This window comes from Prionailurus viverrinus, chromosome A2, assembly GCF_022837055.1.
Source record: "Prionailurus viverrinus isolate Anna chromosome A2, UM_Priviv_1.0, whole genome shotgun sequence".
Lineage (NCBI taxonomy): Eukaryota > Metazoa > Chordata > Mammalia > Carnivora > Felidae > Prionailurus > Prionailurus viverrinus.
Window position 1 is genome coordinate 19,131,004 of NC_062562.1, and position 22,567 is coordinate 19,153,570.

Here is a 22,567-nt window from a genome sequence, read left to right on the forward strand (position 1 = left end):
AAAAACGGTCTTTAAAAAAATTCTGTTTTAGGGGCTCCTGAGTGGTTCAGTTGGTTAAGTGTCTGACTTCGGCTCAGGTCATGATCTCATGGTTCATGGGTTCCAGCCCTGCTTTGGGCTCTGTGCTGACAGCTCGGAGCCTGGAGTCATCTTTGGATTCTATGTCTCCCTCTGTCTCTGCCCCTCCCTCCTCGCCCTATGTCTCTCTGAAAAATAAACTTTAAAAAATTATTTTAAAAATCCTTTATTTTGTATTTATTTTTTTCTTTTTTGTGTATTTTTATTGAAATTCTAGTTAACATACAGTATAATACTAGCTTCAGGTATACAGTATAGTGGCTCAACACTTCAGTACAACACCCTGTACTCATCACAAGTGCCCTCTTTATTTCTTTTTTCTTTTTTTTTTTTTTTCAACGTTTATTTATTTTGGGGACAGAGAGAGACAGAGCATGAACGGGCGAGGGGCAGAGAGAGAGGGAGACACAGAATCGGAAACAGGCTCCAGGCTCTGAGCCATCAGCCCAGAGCCCGACGCGGGGCTCGAACTCACGGACCGCGAGATCATGACCTGGCTGAAGTCGGACGCTTAACCGACTGCGCCACCCAGGCGCCCCTATTTCTTTTTTCTTAAAAAGTCTGTTTTAGGGGCGCCTGGGTGGCGCAGTCGGTTAAGCGTCCGACTTCAGCCAGGTCACGATCTCGCGGTCCCGGAGTTCGAGCCCCGCGTCAGGCTCTGGGCTGATGGCTCAGAGCCTGGAGCCTGTTTCCGATTCTGTGTCTCCCTCTCTCTCTCTGCCCCTCCCCCGTTCATGCTCTGTCTCTCTCTGTCCCAAAAAAAAATAAATAAACGTTGAAAAAAAAAATTAAAAAAAAGTCTGTTTTAAAGGCAGTATTTCTAAAAGTAAAATTGAGGACTTATATAGCAAAACCCAGGTATTTTTACATTAATTCAGTCCATTTACATTGTTGCATCATATTACTGCAAAAGAGTCTTTAATCAGTTGGATGTACCTCTCTTTTATATTTGCGTGAATTTAAAATTTGAATTACACACATTAAAAATGTCAATAGATAGCATTCTGGTATTTTATCAAAGATAATGTGGCTGTTTGTTGTGTGTCTGGTTGTAGGCAGTATGAAACTGTGGTTCCACTTGAAGATTCTATTGTGACTGAGGTTACAGCAACTCTACAAGAATGGTCCAGTCTGTGGAAACAACTCTATGTGGTAAGTAGTTGATAACTGGCTTACTAGATCATTAAAATTCCATTATACCAAGTGAAAAAATTTATCTTACCTATGCCAATTACAAATTTTTAGATTTCTGAATATTTGCAACTTTTCAATGTATGTTCCTAATATTAACTGAGACATAGTACACGGAATGTTGTTCAATCTGAGGAGAATACATTATTTGTATGCCTGCAGTCCCTCCACCCTATCCCAGTCAATGGAATTTAAGTTCCTTAACACCAGGGATTTTAACTGTCTTACTCACTGCTGTAGCTCCAGAAGCTTTCATAAAATAGGTATTTACTGAATGAATGAACAAACTTAAGAGTTGCATTGTGAGCCTAATGGTGGGTAAAGGCCAAGAAGTTGTATCCACAGTTTCTTATAGCTAGTAAGCTGATAGGAAATGTCATATATGACATGCTTTGCTAAGCCCGTAATTAATAGAAAGATTAGTAAAAACCCAGCCCATATCCTCTGGAAACAGGAGAGTGATAGGACACACAAAATCAGGGCTAAACATGAGTGACAAGGTTTGGGTTCGAACAAGATGGAATAAACACATTCTGTATATTCTTCTTAGTAATTACAACAAAAATCCTGGACAAAACCCATAAATCACCTGCCAGAAAACTCTGAAAGTAAAGGAAGAGAAGGTGGAGTGATTAGGGACCTTTGGACTCAAGGATTGAGTGAGTTCCCTGATTGTTGTTTTTTCTTGCCACCCATATACTTTGGCCTGGGCTCTAGATAAGCCCACAACCTGGATATACTGTTGGGTGCACACAAAAAGCATCAAAGAAAGCCTTTTTTTTTTAAGCCAAAGGATGGCACAGCAAGACAGAAACCTTTTAATCTATCCTTTCTGTTCTCCAGACAAACATTGCAATAAAAGCTGCACCCTCATACCCACCCAAATAGGCATTGCAATAGTGGAACTACTCCATCTCATACACACACTCTTACTCCCATGTGCAGTAACACATGTCTCTCTCCAGTGGAGCCTTAGGTCAAACACTGACTTCTACCCCTCCCCACTATAGTAATTAGGCAGTGCCTCTCTTCATTGGAGTCTGTGGGAAGATTCTGACTTTCACTTCACCACCACTTGCAAGGTGGCACTTTTCTACAGCAGAGCCTGTGGGTGGGACTCTGGATTTCACAACTACCCAGTGTTAACATAGTGATGCCCTTATTTTGCAGAGTTCTGTGGGCAAAACTATGACTTCCTTCTATGCTCTAAAGTAAGGAAGCAGCCTCCATCCACAGAGGAGCCTGTGGTTGGAGCTCTTGATTTCCATTTCCCTTATAAGAATAAGTGGGTCCCTTCCCAGCTGAGCCTATAGGCAAAACTGACTTTAACCTCCCCATTACGAGATAGTGCTCCGCTCTAGTACACCATGTGAACAGTCCTCTATTTTTCATCCTTGTCCTGCTGAAATGAAGCAGTGCTTCTCCCCACCCAAATCCATGCAGAGTGTAAGTGAAGTAGAGTTCTGCTATCTAGGTAACACACAAATGGGGAAAACCAGAAGAGCACTGGAAAGACTTCATATACGAAATTGACATATGAATCACAGACCACAAAAGTGAGCCTAGAATTGCATTCTGAATCTAAGTAGATTGACCACCTACTAAAACAGAAGTTTTAAACAGGAATCTGAATGTCATAGTACAATACTTAAAATGTCCAGTATACAGACTAAATTTATTTGTCATGTAAAATATCAGGAAAACTTTAAGAAGAAAAGATAATCAACAGATGCCAACTTTGAAATTACAAAGACATTGGAATCATCAACAGGGGTTTTAAAACTGCTTTTGTAAAATTGCTCCAGCAAGCAATTAGAGACACTCTTGTTTTTTTTTTTAATTTGCATCTTTATTTACTTACATTATTTTATTTATTATATAATTTATTGTCAATTTAGCTAACATACAGTGTATACAATGTGCTCATGGCTTTGGGAGTAGATTCCCATGATTCACCATTTACATACAACATCCAGTGCTCATCCCAGCAAGTGCCCTCCTCAATGCCCATCACCTGTTTTACCTGCCTCCCCACCCCCTTCCACCCTCAGTTTGTTCTCTGTATTTAAAAGTCTGGGTGGCCCAGTTGGTTAAGCGTCTGACTTCAGCTCAGGTCATGATCTTGTGGTACATGAATTTGAGCCCCATTTGGGCTCTGTGCTGACAGCTCAGAGCCTGGAGCCTGCTTCAGATTCTGTATCTCTCTCTCTGTCTGCCCCTCCCCTGCTCATGCTTTGTTTCTCTCCCTCTCTCATAAATAAAAACATACACAAAAATTTTAAAAAATAAAAATAAAGGTCTCTTATAGTTTGCCTGTTTGTAACTTTTTTTTTCTTTCCCTTCCCCCATGGTCTTCTATTAAATTTCTAAAATTCCACATATGAGTGAAAACATGATATCTTTCTCTGACTGACTTATTTCACTTAGCATAATACCCTCCAGTTCTGTCCACGTTGTTGCAAATGGCAAGATTTCATTATTTTTCATTGCCGAGTAGTATTCCATTGTGTGTGTGTGTGTGTGTGTGTGTGTGTATACACATACACTGTATACACTATATATATATATATGCACACATATGTATATGCACACACAGTATATATAGACACACTATATATATATACACACACTATATACACACTATACACACACACACACACACCTTTTTTTTTTTTTACACCACTTCTTCTTTATCCATTCATCATTTGATGGGCAGTGGGCATTTAGGCTCTTTCCATAATTTGGCTATTGTTGATAATGCTGCTATTAACATTAGGGTACATGTACCCCTATGAATCATCACTCCTGTATCCTTTGGATAAATTCCTAATAGTGCTATTGCTGGGTCATAGGGTAATTGTATTTTTAATTTTTTGAGGAACCTCCACACTGTTTTCCAGAGTTGCTGCACCAGTTTGCATTCCTACCAGCAGTGCAAAAGGGTTCCCCTTTTTCCACACCCTCACCAACACCTGTTATTTCCTGAGTTGCTAATTTTAGCCACTGTGACTGGTGTGAGGTGGTATCTCAATGTAGTTTTGGTTTGTATTTCCCTGATGATGAGCGATGTTGAGCATCTTTTCATGTGTCTGTTAGCCATTGGGATGAAGAGACACTCTTGAAACAAATGAAAACACTCTTGAAACTGCAGCAAGGAAATAGAAAACTTAAAGAATCAAATGAAAATTTTAGAACTGAAAAATACACTAACAAAAATTTAAAAATTACTAGATAAACTCAATAGCAGAATGGAAAGAACAGAGGAAGGAATTTGTGAGCTTAATGATGGATCAAAAGAAATTATCCAGTCTGAATAATGGAGAGAAACTAAATGGAAAAGTAAACTTAGCTTCAGAGACCTGTGGGACAATAACAAAAGATATAACATTTAAGTCATCAGAGGACTAGACAGAAAGGACAGAATGTGGAGTTAAAAAAAATTGAAGAAATAATGGCTTAAGTCTTCCCAAATTTGGTAAAAGATGTAAGCCAAGAAGTCGAGTAAACTCTAAACAGGATAAACCTAAAGAAATCCATGCACAATCACATTGTAGTTAAATTTCTGAAAATTAAGGCACAAGAAGAAAATCTTTGTATATATGTATATATATTTAAAAAAATTTTGGGGCGCCTGGCTGGCACAGTCGGTTAAGTGTCCGACTTCAGCCAGGTCACGATCTCGCGGTTCGTGAGTTCGAGCCCCGCGTCGGGCTCTGGGCTGATGGCTCAGAGCCTGGAGCCTGTTTCCAATTCTGTGTCTCCCTCTCTCTCTGCCCCTCGCCCGTTCATGCTCTGTCTCTCTCTGTCCCAAAAATAAATAAACATTGAAAAAAAAAATTAAAAAAAAATTTTTTTAATGTATTTTAAAATTCCAATATAATTACTATACAGTGTTAGATTAGTTTCAGGTGTGCAATTTTGTGATTCAACAATTCTGTACATTATTCAGTACTCATCATGATAAGTGTACTCTTAATCCCTCCCCTTCACCTATTTGACCCATCCCCCCACCCGCCAAAGAAAAAGTTTTAAAAGGGAAACAACACATTACCATTAGGGAAATGACAATTTGAATGACAGCAAATTTGTCGTCAGAAACTATGGAAGACACAAGGGAGTGGCCCAACATTTTTCAAGTACTGAAAGAAAAAAACCCTGATGTTACCCCAGATTTGTGTATCCAGGAAAAATATATTTCAGGAATAAAGGAGAAATAAACACATTTTTAGATGAAGGAACCCTAAGAAAATTTGTTGCCGTTGGATTGGTTCTAAAATAGTAGCTATAATGGATATTTATCAGATACAAAGTAAGAGATAATGTAAGGACACTTGGAATATAGGAATGAAGAAATCAATAGAAGGGGTAAATTCTGTTAGGTTTTTAAAGTAGTCTTTGAGGAGACAAAGCAGAAATTATAACACTGATATGGATTTCAGTGTATGTAGAGGTTTATATTTAAGAAAGTTGTATCTAAAATGGTGAGGGAAAGGGACATAAACTGTGGTATCTGCATTCTATTTCAAGTAGTAAGATGTTGATACTAGTAGATTATAATACATTATGCATATATGTTATAATCTCTAGAGCAATCATTAAAACTGTTACACAAAGCAATATAATAAAAATGCTATCAATAAACCAAAATGGAATACTAAAATGCTCAAATAACCTATACGAAATTAAGAAAGGGAAAACAGAGGAAGGTGAAACAGAGGGAACAAAAAAATAAATACTAAAATGGTGGATTTAAATCCTAATATATGAATAATAAAAAGATGAAAATTGGCAGAGTTGATAAAAAAGACTTAACTGTGTGCTGTAAGAAACTCCACATATAATGACATAGGAGGTGAAAAGTTAGAAAAATACATACCATTCAAACAATAAAAAAAAGCTTGAATGGCTACAGTAAAAAATATTATTATATTAATTATGAATTATTTCTTCCTTAAATATAAATAAAAATAAATGAAATGAATTATATTACTATTAATTAAAGTTGATATCAGAATAAAGAAAAGGGATATCACAGAGTGGTAAAAAGATCAATTTACCAAGAAGATGTAACAATCTTAAATATGCATGCACCAAAAAACAGCTGCAAAATAAATGAAATAAAACCTGAAAGGACTGAATAGAGAAAATGGAGAAATCATTTATTATATTTGGAGATTTATGACCCTTTCCCCTAGTAATCGATATAACCACTTGACAAAAGTCCCCAAGGATAGTGAAGAACTGAACAATGCCATCAACCATTGGGATCTAATTGAAAGTTTTAGACTGTTCCATCCGATAAAATTGGAATACAGATTGTTTTCAAGCACATGTGGAACATTCACCAAGATTGACAATATCTTGGGTCATAGAACAACTCAACAAATGTTCAGTAATTCATGTCATACAAAGGATAATCTGACATTAATGGAAACAAAATAGAAATCAGGACCAGACAACAGGAAAATATTGAAGCACTTAGAAATTAACACACTGTTAAATAAACCATGGATCAAAGAGGAAGTCTCAAGAAATAAAAAATATGTTTAAATGAATATAAATGAAAATATAATGTATTATCTGGAAAACAGTGTGGAGGTTCCTCAAAAAATTAAAAATAGAACTACCCTATGACCCAGCAATAGCACTAATAGGAGTTTACCCAAGAGATACAGGAGTGCTGATGCATAGGGTCACGTTACCCTAGTGTTTATAGCAGCGCTTTCAACAATAGCCAAATTATGGAAAGAGCCTAAATGTCCACCAACTGATGGATGGATAAAGAAGATGTGGTGTATATATACAATGGAATACTACTTGGCAATGAGAAAGAATGAACTCCTACCATTTGCAGCAACGTGGATGGAACTGGAAGGTATTATGCTGAGTGAAATAAGTCAGTCAGAGAAGGACAGATACCATATGTTTTCACTCATATGTGGATCTTGAGAAGCTTAACAGAAGACCATGGGGGAAGGTAAGGGGAAAAAAATAGATACAGAGAGGGAGGGAGGCGAACCACAAGAGAGTCTTAAATACAGAGAACAAACTGAGGGTGGATGAGGGGTGGGGGAGAGGGAAAATGGGTGATGGGCATTGAGGAGGGCACTTGGGATGAGCACTAGGTATTGTATGTAAACCAATTTGACAATAAATTATATTCATAAAAAATATAATGTATTAAAATGTGTGGAATGCAGTTGAAGCAGTGCTGAGAGGGACATTTATAGCATTAAGTGCATATAATTAAAAAAAACATGGTATCAAATCAATAACTACTTCAAGAATCTAATAAAAGAAGATAAACCCAAGCAAGCAGAATGAAAGAAAAAATAAAGAGCAGGGATTAATGAAATTAAAAATAGAAAAACAGAAAAATCAGTCAAACCAAAAGCCAGTTTTTAAAATATCAATAAAATTAATAGACATCTACCAAGACTTACAAAGAAAACAACTGAAATAATAATTACCAATACATTTGGACTAAAGAAAGAGATATCACTGTAGATTCCACAGACATTAAATTGACAATAAGAAAATGTTATAAACAACTTCATAACATGTAAGTGAGAATCTAGATGAATCAAACAAATCCTTGAAAATCACAAGTTGCCAAATTCACCCAAGGTAAAATAGGTAATCTGATTATGCTACAGGTATTAAAGTAATTGAATTTATGAAAATCCTTCCCAAAAAGAAATGTCTAGGCACAGATAGTTCCACTGGTGAATTCTACCAACAGTCTAAAGAAGAAAAGATAGCAAAATGATTCAGAAAAAGCATTTGAGGAAATCCAACACTCTTATGATAAAAATGCTCAGCAAACTTTGAATAAAGGGAACTTTTTCACCCTGAGAAAGGGCATTCATTAAAACCTACAGCGAATATCATACTTAATTGTGAAAGTCTGCTTTTGGGAACAAGGTGAGGAAGTCTGCTTTTAACAGTTTTATTCCACATAGTACTAGAAGACTAGAAGACTTAACCAGTGCAGTAAGGCAAGAACATCCTATTCAAAGCCCAGATCTACCCCCACTACCACCCAAACACAAGATATGCTAAGAAACTGAAGCATGTTTGGTTAGCATTAGATCAGTTTAATAAAGTATGTGCAACACTTGTCTACTAAAAACTATATAAAACATTACTGAAATAAATTAAAGAAGACCTAAATAAATGGAGCAAGAAGTCATGCTTGCGGGGTGGAAAACTAAATTTTGTTAAGATATCCATTAATTTCAAAATGAATTTTTGCATCAACACAGTAGCAAACAAAATTTCAGTGCGCACTTTTGGATAGAAATTGATTACATTGATTCTGCAATATATACTAAGTTGGAGTATGTGATTTTTTTTGTGTGTATGTGATTTCAAGACTTACTATGAAGTACAGTAATCAAGACAAAAGGTATTGACAAAAGGATAGGCGTATACATCGGTGGAATAGATAGAGATAATAATTGACCACACAAATATGGTCAATTAATTTTTTTCATTTATATATTTTAAATAAAGATTGTATATAATTTAAGGTGTATAACATGATGATTCAATATATATGTAATTGATGAAATGAGTGCTAGAGGCAACCTAATAAGCATGTCACCTTTTCCTCACATAGTTACCATTCCTTGTGTGTGATGAGTGCCCTTGAAATGTACTCTCTTAGCGTATTTTTAGTAATCAAGGCAGTATTGTAGAGTATAGCCCTCATGCCTGTATGTTAGGTCTGTAGCTTTTTCATCCTCTGTAATTGGAACTTTGTACTCTTTGACCAACATCTCTGTTCTCTGCTTCTGTAATTTATACTTTTTTAGATCCTGTATATGTTATTTAAAAAATATATGTGTGTGTGTGTGTGTGTGTATTACATACATAATATGTATGTAATCCTAAATGGTATACATTTGTTTCAGTGTTTATATGGTTAGAATTACTCTGTACATATTTTTCTACAACTTCCTTTTATCCCTCAGTAGTATGTTCTCACATTTATTCATGTTGTATTAGTAGTTGTTCATTTCATGGTTATATAGTATTCCATGTGATTATGCCCTATTTATCCATTCCACTCTTTTTTTTTTTTTAATTTTTTTTTTCAACGTTTATTTATTTTTGGGACAGAGAGAGACAGAGCATGAACGGGGGAGGGGCAGAGAGAGAGCGAGACACAGAATCGGAAACAGGCTCCAGGCTCCGAGCCATCAGCCCAGAGCCCGACGCGGGGCTCGAACTCACGGACCGCGAGATCGTGACCTGGCTGAAGTCGGACGCTTACCGACTGCGCCACCCAGGCGCCCCTCCATTCCACTCTTGGTTGACATTAATGTTAATTCCATTTTTTTTTTTTTTTGCCCATGTTCAAGAGTGAGACTGGTCTGTAATTTTCCTTTCTCCAGTGTCCTTGGTCTGGTTTAGGTATCAAGGTTATACTAACCTCATAAAATGAATTGGAGAGTTTTCTCTTTTTCTATTTTCCTAAAAAAGCTTATATAAGATTGTGATTACCTGTTCCTTTATTTTTTTTTTAATGTTTATTTTTGAGAGAGAGTGAGCACAAGTGGGGGAGGGGCAGAGAAAGAGGGAGACACAGAAACTGAAGTAGCCTCCAGGCTCTGAGCTGTCAGCACAGAGCCCAACATGGGTCTCACACTCACGGTCTGTGAGAACATGACCTGGGCCTAAGTTGGACGCTCAACCGACTAAGCCACCCAGGAGCCCCTGTGATTAACTGTTCCTTGAATAGCTGATAGAACTAACCTTTAAACTAGGATAGTATTTTCTTCATTAAATGATACTTTAAATTACTGATTCCATTTCTTTAATGCTTTTGGAATCATTCATGATTTGTTTGTTTTTTTAAGAGAGAGAGGGGATGGGGAAGGGCAGAGGCATAAAAAGAATCCCCAGCAGGCTCTATGCCCAGAGCAGAACCCCGTATGGGGCTTAATCTCACAACCCTGAGATCATGACCTCAGCAGAAACCAGAAGTCGGATGCTTAACTGACTGAGCTACCTAGGTGCCCCCATTCAGGATTTTTCTTGTCAATTTTGAGAATTTCTTTGTTTTAGGAATATTTCTATTTCATGTTTTTAATGGTAAAGACATAAGTTGCCTTCTGCAATAGTTAATTCCTGTTTTCACTCTTAACATTCTTTATTTGTGCCACCTTATTCATCTCACTTTGACTTGCCAGAGATTTGTCTATTTTAGTAACCTTTTCAGGTAATACTTTTGGCTTTGCTAACCGTAAGTTATGGTCTCATTTTCTATTTATTTAATTTGTGTTCTTGTTTTTATTTCCTTCTACATTTTTTTGTGGGTTTACCCAGTTTTTCTTTTTCCAACTTATATATAGTTGGAAACCTAGCTCATATGTTTTTTTAATTTTTATTTTTTTTTATTTTAGAAAGAGAGAAAGCACGAGTGGGGGAGAGGGACAGAGGAAGAGAGAGAATCTTAAGCTGGCTCCACGCTTGGCAAAACCTGACATAGGGCTCAGTCTCATGATTATGAGATCATGACCTGAGCTGAACTCAGGGGTCAGATGCTTAACCAACTGAGCCACCCAGACGCCCCAGCTCATTTGTTTTTAATTCTTTCTTTAGGTATGTCTAGTGTGCTATGTAACGAGCCATGAGTTCATTGATTACATTTGTTCTAGAAACTCTTTGGTTATTTTTTTTTAGTATTTATTTTAATTCCAGTTAGCATACAGTGTTATATTAGTTTCAGGTGAATTACTGTAATATAGTAATTCAACATGTCTATAAATCACCCTGTGCTCATCATGACAAGTGCACTCCTTAATCCCTGTCATCTGTTCCACCCATCCCCCTCAGTGCCTCCCCTCTGGTAACCATCAGTTAGTTCTCTATAATTAAGAGTCTGATGGCTAAAATCAGCAACACAGGAACAACAGGTGTTGGTGATGATGTGGAGAAAACAGAATACTTGTGCACTGTTGGTGAGAATGCAAACTGGTGTAGCCACTCTGGAAAGCAGTATGGACATTCCTCAAAAAGTTAAAAATAGAATTACATATGATCCAGCAATTGCAATACTGGGTGTTTACCCAAAGAATACAAAAACACTAATCAAAAGGGATACATGGCACCCCGATGTTTATAGCAACATTATTTACAGTAGCCAAGATACGGAATCAGCCCAAATGTCTACTGATTGAATGTATAAAGAAGATGTGGTTAGATATACAACAGAATTACTCAGCCATAAAAATAATGAAATCTTGCTGTTTGCAATGACATGGATGGAGCTAAAGAGAATAGTGCTAGGCAGAATAAATCAGAGAAAGACAAATACAATATGATTTTCCTCATGTGGAATTTAAGAAACAAAAACAAACAAGCAAAGGAAAAAAATAAGAGACAAAGAATTCTTTAGTTATTTTTTTTTAAGTCTGCCTGGTTAGTTTTTACAGCCTTTTCTTCCTGTTATGTACTGTGCTCATTTATTTCTTTAAACATAGTTGGGGTGCCCGGGTGGCCCAGTCGGTTAAGCGTCCGACTTCAGCCAGGTCACAATCTGGAGGTCTGTGAGTTCGAGCCCCGCGTCGGGCTCTGGGCTGATGGCTCAGAGCCTGGAACCTGTTTCAGATTCTGTGTCTCCCTCTCTCTCTGCCCCTCCCCCATTCATGCTCTGTCTCTCTCGGTCCCAAAAATAAATAAACGTTGAAAAAAAAATTAAAAAAAATAAATTAAATTTATTTTATTTCATTTTTAAATGTTTATTTTTGAGAGAGAGAACGAACTAATGGGACAGGAGCAGAGAGCGAGAGGGAGACAGAGGATCTGAGGTGGGCTCTGCATTGACAGCAGAGAGTCTGATGTGGGGCTGGAACTCAGGAACACTGAGACCATGACTTGAGCCAAAATTGGTCACTTACCTGACTGAGCCACCCTGGCCCCCCTGATTCAGTTGTCTTTTTCTTTGCTGACTCTTGTGTATATTTCCTTGTTTTAATCCTGTTTTTGGTGGTTTTGTTTTTGTTTTGCAGCTGATGTTCTTTGGAACTATAACTCTAGGAATTCTTTAAAGCTAGGGTAAAAGCATTTCTCAGAGAAAATTTACATTTGTTTTTGCCAGGTTCTTGGGGTATTACCTGTCTTAGAAACATGTTAAAGTTTATATTGAGGTATTTGATAGGAATTGCATTAAATGTGTAGGTTGCTTTGGGTAATATAGACATTTTAACAATATTTCTTCTTCCAATACATGAGCATGGAATGCTTTCCATTTTTTGGTGTCATTTTCAGTTTCTTTCATTAGTGTTTTATAGTTTTCAGTGTTCAGATCTTTTACCTCTTTGGTTAGGTTTATTCCTAGGTATTTATGGTTTTGGGTTTGCTGTAGTGATCGAGATAGTATGACACTGGAACAAAAACAGACACATAGATCAGTGGAACAGAATAGAAAACCTAGAAGGAACCCACAACTATAGAGTCAGTTAATCTTTGACAAAGCAGGAAAAAATATACAGTAAAATAAAGTCTCTTTAACAAATGGTGTTGGGAGAACTGGACAGCAACATGCAAAAGAGTTAATCTGGACCACTTCCTTACACCATACACAAAAATAAATTCAAAATGGATGAAAGACCTAAATGTGAGACAGGAAACTATCAAAATCCTAGAGGAGAACACAGGCAGTAACCTCTTTGACATTGACCATAACAACTTCTTTCTAGATATGTTTCCTGAGGCAATGGGAACAAAAGCAAAAATAAACTTGGGACTTTATCAAAATAAAAAGCTTCTGCATAGCAAGGGAAATATGCAACAAAACTAAAAGGCAACCTACAGAATGGGAGAAGATACTTGCAAATGACATATCTGATGAAGGGTTAGTATCCAAAATGCATAACAAATTTATAAAAGTGAAGACCCAGAAAACAAATAATCCAGTTAAAAAATGGACAGCAGACATGAGTAGACATTTTTCCATTGAAGACACACAGATGGTCAACAGACACATGAAAAGATGCTCAGTACCACTGGTCATCAGGGAAATACAAATCAAAACTACAGTGAGATATCACCTCACACCAGTCAGAATGGCTAATATTAAGAACATAAGAGACAACAGGTGTTGGTGAGGATGCAGAGAAAGGGGAACCCTCATGCACTGCTGGTGGGAATGCACACTGGTATAGTCAATCTGGAAAAAAGTATAGAGGTTTCTCAGAAAGTTAAAAATAGAACTACCCTGTGATCCACCAATAGCACTACAAAGTATTTACCAAAGGAATACAAAAATACAGTTTCAGAGGGGTACATGCATCCTGATGTTTGTAGCATCTTTATCAACAATAGCCAAGATATGGAAGCAGCCCAAGTATCCATTAATTGATGAATGGATAAAGAAGATGTATATATATATATACAATGGAAAATTACACAGCCATCAAAAAGAATGAAATCTTGCCATTTGGAAGGATATGGATGGAGTAGAGAGTATAATGCTAAGCAAAATAAGTTAGAGAAAAACAAATACAATATGATTTCACTCAGATGTGGAATTTAAGAAACAAATTATCATAGGGGAACAAATGAGAGAGGCAAATCAAGAAACAGACTCTTAACTGTAGAGAACAAACTGATGGTTACCAGAGGGCTGGTGGATAGGAGGATGGGTGAAATAGGTGATGGGGATTAAAGAGTGCACTTGTTGTGATGAGCGTCAGGTGTTGTATAGAAGTGTTGAATCACTGTATTGTACACCAGAATCTAATATTACACTGTACATTAAATAACTGGAATTTAAACAAAAACTTAAATTTAGATTGAGGTTTCTTAGTCTGCAACAGTAGAGTGAATTCTCTCCTCAGACACATGGGAGTGCCCATTTGCAGTTATTGTTCCTTTTTGTGACTCATTCCATCCACAGTCAAGGCTGAGATGGATATGTAGTCCTGTTTCTCTCTGTGATAGGTGGGATTTATTTCCTCCGAGTTCATCTCACTGAGGGCATCTGCTTTCTAGAATCCTAGCCTTCTGATATTTGATTCCACCTCCTACCTAGCTCTGGCCTAAGATATTTGGCTAAAACCCATGGATTAGTGGGTATCCCCAGGGTAAGTGCAGGTGTGATGACAAATTCTCCTTATTTTGATGTAATAGTAGTTTCTGGCTTTACTTTCTTATGCACCCAGCCATATATTATATATTTTGCTTTCATTTTGCTGTTATCTATTATTTACAGATTTTATGTTATATGAAGGGGTTATCTCTATCTGATTGGTGATAGTTCTACATTTTAAAGTAAGTGTTCTATGCTCCTGAAACCTTCTGTTTCTTTTTTAAAACAGCTTTCTCTAAGAGTCCCTTTCTCTTAAAAACTGACCATTGGGGCGCCTGGGTGGCGCAGTCGGTTGAGCGTCCGACTTCAGCCAGGTCACGATCTCGCGGTCCGGGAGTTCGAGCCCCGTGTCGGGCTCTGGGCTGATGGCTCAGAGCCTGGAGCCTGTTTCTGATTCTGTGTCTCCCTCTCTCTCTGCCCCTCCCCCGTTCATGCTCTGTCTCTCTCTGTCCCCAAAATAAATAAAACGTTGAAAAAAAAAACTGACCATTATTTATTGATGGTCTATATGGACTCAACACTGTTTATACATTTATAACCATTTTCTACTCATAGCAGCATTGTGAGATAGCATTAACATTCTCACTTTTTACTCTGGTAAGTTGCACAGATAGGAAGTTACTTAAGGTGACTTGGTAACATGCTACCTCCCTCTTTCTTCCCCTCTCAGGTTTTATTGGACAGGAGTTGATGGGTAAACAAATTTGAGTTATCCTTTTTGCCTCAATCTTGTCTCTAGCCAAGTCCCAGAAAGATTCACCAAATGTTTACATTGTAAAAGTAATCCTCATTACTTCTCCATATTTGACTTCATGCGAGTTCACAAATAAAAAACCAGTATCTTCTTCCAATATGGATTCTTTATGGACTGCATAATGGCTTTTTATTTAAACTAATTTCCGGCCAGTATTCAGAGTAAAAGTAATACTGAAATATTGATCCACTGGTGAGCATTTGGTCCTGATCTATGTAGGTAGAACAATGGATGTAAAAAAAGCTTATTTTAAAAAAATGTATATTTATTTATTTTGAGAGAGAGAGTGCACATAAACAAGGGAGGGACAGAATCCTAAGCAGGCTGTGCGCTGTCAGCTCAGACCCCAACTTGGGGCACGAATTCACCAACTGTGAGATCATGACCTGGGCTGAGATCAAGAGTTGGACCCTTAATTGACTGAGTCACTCAGGTGTCCCCCCCTGCCACGTTTTTTAAAAGTTTATTTATTTATTTTGAGAGAGAGAGAGAGAGAGCAAGTGGGATAGGGACAGAGAGAGAGAGAGAGAGAGAGAGAGAGAGAGAGAGAGAGAGAGAGAGAATCCTGAGCAGGCTCTGTGCTGCCAGCGCAGAGCCTGACCCTGGGCTTAATCTCACAAACCGTGAGATCATGACCCCAGCTAAAATCAAGAGTTGGATGCTTAACCAACAGAGCCACCCAAGCAGCCCCTAAAAGATTATTTAAAGATGTACTATTTTGTTTAATCTGCCGGGAGAGTTTTCCTTCATTCATATTAGTATCACTAAGGCTGTTTTGGATTGTCAGATAATTCTATAATAGTAGTAAGCCATAATTTTAATAAGAATGTTTTAAGCTGTTGTCATGTGTAAACAAGCTTGAGAAAGAACACTGTTTATGAAAACTATGAAGAGATACAGTTCTAACGTAAGACTGAAAACTGAAACCTAGGATCTCACTACTGCTCTAATGCTGTAACACTTGATTTCATCATGCTTACCCTTGGATACCATTATGAACTGTGGCAGTTATATTACAGCGTTCATTTCTAACATTCTGTAAAAATGAAGTTTCTGTGAGAAGGGGCATCCTCCTGTTTAAATGTAGTTTGGGCTGAGTTATGAGGCTTCTTTAAAGCACACTTTCAATAGAAATGCACTTAATGTTTCAGGCAAACGATGACAGGTTGGCTGGGAAGCTTGAGTTCTCAGGCAACCCAGAGGGGTTGCATGTCCTCTTCTGTGCAGAGCAATTGGGTGAGCAAATATATACCCAAGGACATACATTCAATGAGATATAACCATCTCTGAGGCTTACTTTGTAAATTTGAGTTATGACAGCAGCATATTTAAAGAGCTTAAAATATTATAACACTTTCCTAATTCCTGGGAGCTCCTGTTTTTATCTAACAGGAGCTGAAAGTGATTATTTCAGGTATGAGATGTTCTAAAGCTGTGGATCAAAAACATGCAGGAACACAGCATTTTTAGAGCTGGCTCAAAGAGTATAAATCTTTGTTTCTTCCCCAAAATACTAAATTGGGGGCTAAGAAAGTCTGTTATTATTGTTCATAGAAAAGAGTATTTCCAAGAAAGCAGATGTCTGCCTTTCTCAAAATTCTCTCCTAGAGAAGGACCCGTTTTTTTTTTTTTTTTTTTTTTTTTTTTTTTTTTTTTTTAGAAACCTGCTTTAGAAGCTGCATATATTTTCATGCTGTTATCCTTACTACCAGCTCTAAATGATGAGTCTGATGTATGTGTGCTATTAGCTTCTCTGTGCCCTCTGAGGATGATGACACTTGTGCTGCAAATTATCATTTCAAATCAGTATTTACTCATTCCTGGGACTTCACCCACAGCTGAGCCTGCCTTGACTGTGATTCTGAGTTTTTAGTGAGGACAGCTGCTTATTTCCTATGCACTACTTTTTTTTAAGCTCATCAGTTCATCAGCCACTGTTGTATTTTGTTCAGAACTTTTTATTTTTTTAAAGCAGAACATGATCATATTTCAATACACAACTTCTGTACAACCAAAAAGTAAGACATCACAGTAAAATGTTGGTAAGAAAATAGGGTATTTCATTTGCAGTACATGGCAAATGGTTAACTTCCTTAGACATAAGTCTCCTAGAAACCAGTTACAAAGACACTAATATTTAAAAACAACAAGTTGCCTTTTATGGAAGATGTTTTAGGTAAATATATGAGAATAGGAAAAAATCCGTGATTGGAGAGCAACTCCAATTTAAAAAATAAGAAATTTTAGTACCTGCACACTAGCTTTTTGAAGATTGTATTGGTGTGTACAGATATTTTAAGAATCACACATTGTCAAAGGAAGATTCCCTGATTCTTCAGTATAACCTCTTGTATAATTAGATTCTTTATCTTTACCTTGTGAGTCACAGACTTAGGCTTAATTCATTTTGGCTATATTTATGATATGAAATTGAATAAAAACAAGTAGCCTAATATTAATTTTGTGAAATACAGGTTGAATTTTGTTATGAGTTATACTGGCATATATTTGGTTGGTATGTTGCAGCTTCAGTGCTTGGCATCCGTTTTTCCAGTTTATCTTTACTACATTCAAGAAGTTAGGCTGGGAAGATTGCTTTTGTTTTATAGATAAGGCAACTGAGAATTAGAGAATTAAGAGCATCACAACCAAGCTGAAGGAGATAGATTTTGTCTAGATGAGTAGGCAAAATGGAACTAGAATCTAGGTCTCCTTGACTTCAAGTTTTCCATGGTAAGAGATTTAGACTCAGTTAAACTGAATAAATTCACAGTACTTGTTAACCATGAATTGTAAAGATTTTGAAATGAATAAGTTGGTATTTTATATTAATCAAATTTTTATTGTAATATCTGAGTAATGCTAATAAGTGGACAAATTATAATATTGTACCTTTTCCTTAATATTTCCTTAATATTGCCTTTTCCTTAATATTTGTATATTTGTTTCAAATGTTTAAAATTTTAGGAAAATTTTGATCCATAATACTGCAAATAAATAGCTATTGTTTAAATATGGAAAGAGAACCTTTCTGCCAACAGAAAAGAAAGTATTTGTAGCTAGGTATTGACACTGAAATTAAATTGGCTTCAAATTTAAACTTAATATAAAATAACTTTCTTTTAAAAACTGACATTTAATGAGCATTAGGTTTCATTTCTTATTACTCCTTTAGCCTTTGTAATCTAAATTACCTAGATGGCATTTCAAATCTTGGATGGTTTTAGGACTGCCTTTCTCTGAAAATCACAGTTAATCTGTCAGAACCAAATGCTGGAATACTTTTCCATTGGGTGTTACTAAAAATAGAGCACCAGTTTTTTTCTGGTTTTTGTTTTTGTTTTTGTTTTGGTTTTGGTTTTGGTTTTGGTTTTGGTCTCCTCATTCTGAGAACTTCCATAGCAACACATTGTTAAAGTAGAACAGTGTATTTCAGGGAGGAATTTTTTTTTTTTAAAGACAAATAGCATTTCTGTTTACTAAATCTGTGGTACTCAGGTAAATATTTTAAGGAATGCTTACATTATTGAACACATGACAGAGTTTCAGAATACACCAGATGGATACTTTCAAGTTTTCATCCAGAAACCTTCTGATACATGACAGATTGTTTGTATTATTCCCTAAGTATCTTTATTAAATTTTAAATATTTGTATTAAAACATGCAACTGAGCAATATGTGAGAATAATTCTAGTTCTCTTCATTTGTTTTTTGACTTCACTAGGTAAATTTAGAAGAAAGGATTTCTAAATGACTTATTACCTAAAGCCAAAATTTTCACTCCATAATTTCCTCACTTTATTCTCCTTTTATCTCTTTGAAAGCTTATTTGCAACTTAATTTTTCTTTTTTTGTTTTTGTTTTTGTTTTTATTTTATGGCCTCTCAGTTGTGGTTGTTTTTTGTTTGTTTGTTTGTTTTGTTTTGTTTTTGTTTGTTTGTTTTTCCTGGAGATTTCTTTTCTGCTTCTCCTACCTTGCAGGCATCACATATTTTCTCACCTGTAGCAGTTCTTCCTTTGATACAACTTTCAGCTTCTCCTCTTTCTGTCTAGTCCCACTGCTGTCATTTGAAAACTCATCCTCTCTGGTAAGATTTAGTTTGTTTCCTCCTCTAAACTATTCATATCACTTTTATGTTATTCCTCTGCTTATAAGCTCTCGACTTAGGTTGTCTTCTGTGGGCAGAATAGCAACACATTCATTCTCCTATGTACACTGCCTCTGCTCACTCAGGCTTGTGGTTTCACAAGAATGATGATTCTCAAGGTGTGATGAGCCAGATCTCTCCACTAAACAGCGTCTCTTTATTTCCAACTGCCTATTGGCTTATTAGTCATATCTACCCAGATGTGTACGACACGTGACTCAAGCCCAGCATGTCCATTCTAGGCTCTTTGCTCTCTCATCTTTTTTGTGTCCTCAGGCTCTTGTGAGGATCAGCTATGATAATACTTATGTAAATGTAAATTTTGGATAATCATTGTTCAGGATACACTTGTGGAAGTGTATGTGATTAATGGTGGCCAGTGCTGAGCATCACACAAATTTTACATATTCTTAATCAGAGGAAAACAATAATGCATTTATTCCGTTGTCCATTCAACAAATATTGAATATTCAGTAGTTTTCAATGTATTGTTCAATGTTCAATACATCACAGTGTGCCCCACCTTGCTGCTGGGATTTAGCAGTTAATAGAAAAGATAATGTCCCTGCCCTTTCAGAACTCGCTTTCTAGAGTGGGAAACAGATAATGAACAAACAAGAAATGTATTTAATATATTCTGAGATACAGGGTGTTTTATATTTTTGATTTATATCAGAAATTTGGAAGCATCTTTTAAAATACATTTCTGTAATTTACATATTTTAAAGGTAATCCATTTTATGTATATAGTTAGGTGATTTTTAGTAAATTTACAGAGTAGTGCAAACATCGCCACATCCACCTTTAAAATATTTCTATTACTCCAAAACGGTCCCTCATGTTCATTTGTAATCAATTCACACTCCCACAAAGGCCCAAGTGACCATTTATCTGCCTTCATTCTCTGTAGATTTGCCTTTTCTGGGCATTTCATTTAAATGGAATCACGTGATATGTGGTCTTTTTATATCTGGCTTCTTTTACTTAGTATAATGTTTTTGAGATTTATCCATGTTGTAGCATGCATCAGTAGTTCATTCCTTTTTATCCTGAATTGTATCCCATTCTATGCATATGCATTTTGTTTATTCATAGTTGGTGAACATTTGGATTGTTTGTATTTTTTGGTTACTGTGAATGATCCTGCTATGAACATTTGTGTACAAATCTTTGTGTGGGCGTGGACGTGTTTTCATTTGGGGTGGGGGTAGATACAGAAGAGTAGAATTTCTGGGTCACAGGGTAAATTTATGTTTAACTTTTTAAGAAACTGCCAACTTTACTACAGTATCTGTACCATTTTCCATTATTACCAGCAGTCTGTGATGGTTTCATTTTCTCTATATTTCTAGCAACACTTGTTATCATCTGCCTTTTTTATCATAGCTATTCTGGTGGGTGAGAAATGGTATCTTACTTTAGGAATTTTTTACTGTTTTAAAAATTTGAATATAGTTGACACATAATATTACATTAGTTTCAGGTGTACAACATAGTGATTCTGCTTCTCAATATATTATGCTATGCTCACCACAAGTGTAGCTACCATCTGTTAACATACAATGCTATTACACTACCATTGACTATATTCCCTATGCTGTACCTTTTATTTCTGTGAGTTATTTATTTTATAAGTGGAAATATAAAGTATTTAAATATAAATAAATATAAGTATTTAAATATATTAATATAAAGTATATAAAGTAGGAATATAGCTCCTACTCCCCCTACCCCATTTTGCCCATCCTCTCACTGCCCCTCCCCTCTAACAACCATCAGTTTGTTCTCTATATTTATAGATTGGTTCTGCTCTTTATTATTTTGGTATTTTAGATTCTACATATAAGTGGAATTATTTTATATTTTTATTTATCTGACTAATTTCACATAATACCCTCTAGATCCATCTGGGTTTTTTGCAAGTGGCATATCTTACAGTTTTGATTTATATTTCGTTAGTGGCTGATGCTGTTTGACATCTTTCAAATGATTATCCATTCATGTATCTTCTTTGGTAGAATGGTCATTCACATCTTTAGCTTAGTTTTTTTTAATGTTTATTTATTATTTTTTTAAATATAATTTATCGTCAAATTGGCTAACATACAGTGTGTAAAGTGTACTCTTGGCTTTTGGGGTAGATTCCTGTGGTTCCTTGCTTACATACAACACCCAGTATTCATCCCAATAAGTGCCCTCCTCAATGCCCATCACCCATTTTTCCCTCCCCCCACCCCCATCCTCCCTCAGTTTTTATTGGGTTGCTTGCCATCTTATTGATTTCAAAAAGTTCTTTGTAAGGCATTCAAATTGGTAAGGAAGAAGTAAAACTGTCACCATTTGTAGGTAGCCTGATACTAACCATAGAAGTTATTATTAGAAGTAATACTATTATTAGAAGTAATACTATTAACTATTATTAGACGTAATACACGAACTCAGAAAAGTTGCAGGATGGAAGATTAACATACAGAAATCTGTTGCAGTTCTATATACAAATAACAAAGTAGCAGAAAGAAAAATTAAGAAAACAATTTCATTTATAATTGCACTAAAAAGAGTAAAATACCTAGATATTAACTTAAGGAAATGAAAGACTGGTACTCTAAAAACTATAAAACACCGATGAAAAGAATTGAAAACAACACAAACAAATGGAAAGATATTCCATGCTCATGGATTGGGATATTTAATATTGTTCAAATGTCTATGCCACCCAAAACCATCTACAGACTTTCTTTCTTTCTCTTTCTTTCTTTTTCTTTCTTTCTTTCTTTCTTTCTTTCTTTCTTTCTTTCTTTCTTTCTTTCTTATTATTTTTTAATATATAATTTATTGTCAAATTGGTATCCATACAACACCCAGTGCTCATCCCAACAGGTTCCCTCCTCTTCAGTGCCCATCACCCACTTTCTCCTCCCCCACCCCCCCATCAACCCTGTTTGTTCTCAGTATTTAAGAGCCTCTTATGGTTTGCCTCCTTCCCTGTCTGTAACTTTTTCGCCCTTCCCCTCCCCCATGGTCTTCTGTTAAGTTTCTCTGGATCCACATAAGAGTGAAAACATATGGTATCTGTCTTTCTCTGTATGACTTATTTCACTTAGCATAACACTCTCCAGTTCTATCCATATTGCTACAAAAGGCCATATTTCATTCTTTATCATTGCCAAGTAGTATTCCATTGTATATATAAACCACATCTTTATCCATGCGTCAGTTGATGGACATTTAGGCTCTTTACATAATTTGGCTAAACAATCTACAGATTCAGTGCAATTCCTATCAAAATACCAAT

The 22,567-nt window shown here is 36.2% G+C and overlaps 1 protein-coding gene across 3 annotated transcripts in view; it reads left to right on the plus strand.

The window, feature by feature from the left end:
* The window catches only part of DOCK3 (dedicator of cytokinesis 3), a 580,531-nt gene that overhangs the window by 208,226 nt on the left and 349,738 nt on the right, over positions 1 to 22,567 (plus strand). For all 3 annotated transcript variants that reach the window (XM_047849906.1, XM_047849909.1, XM_047849907.1), the window contains one exon: positions 1,134 to 1,230. In XM_047849906.1, coding sequence (XP_047705862.1) covers positions 1,134 to 1,230 — 97 coding nt within the window. The remainder of the gene's footprint in view (positions 1 to 1,133; positions 1,231 to 22,567) is intronic.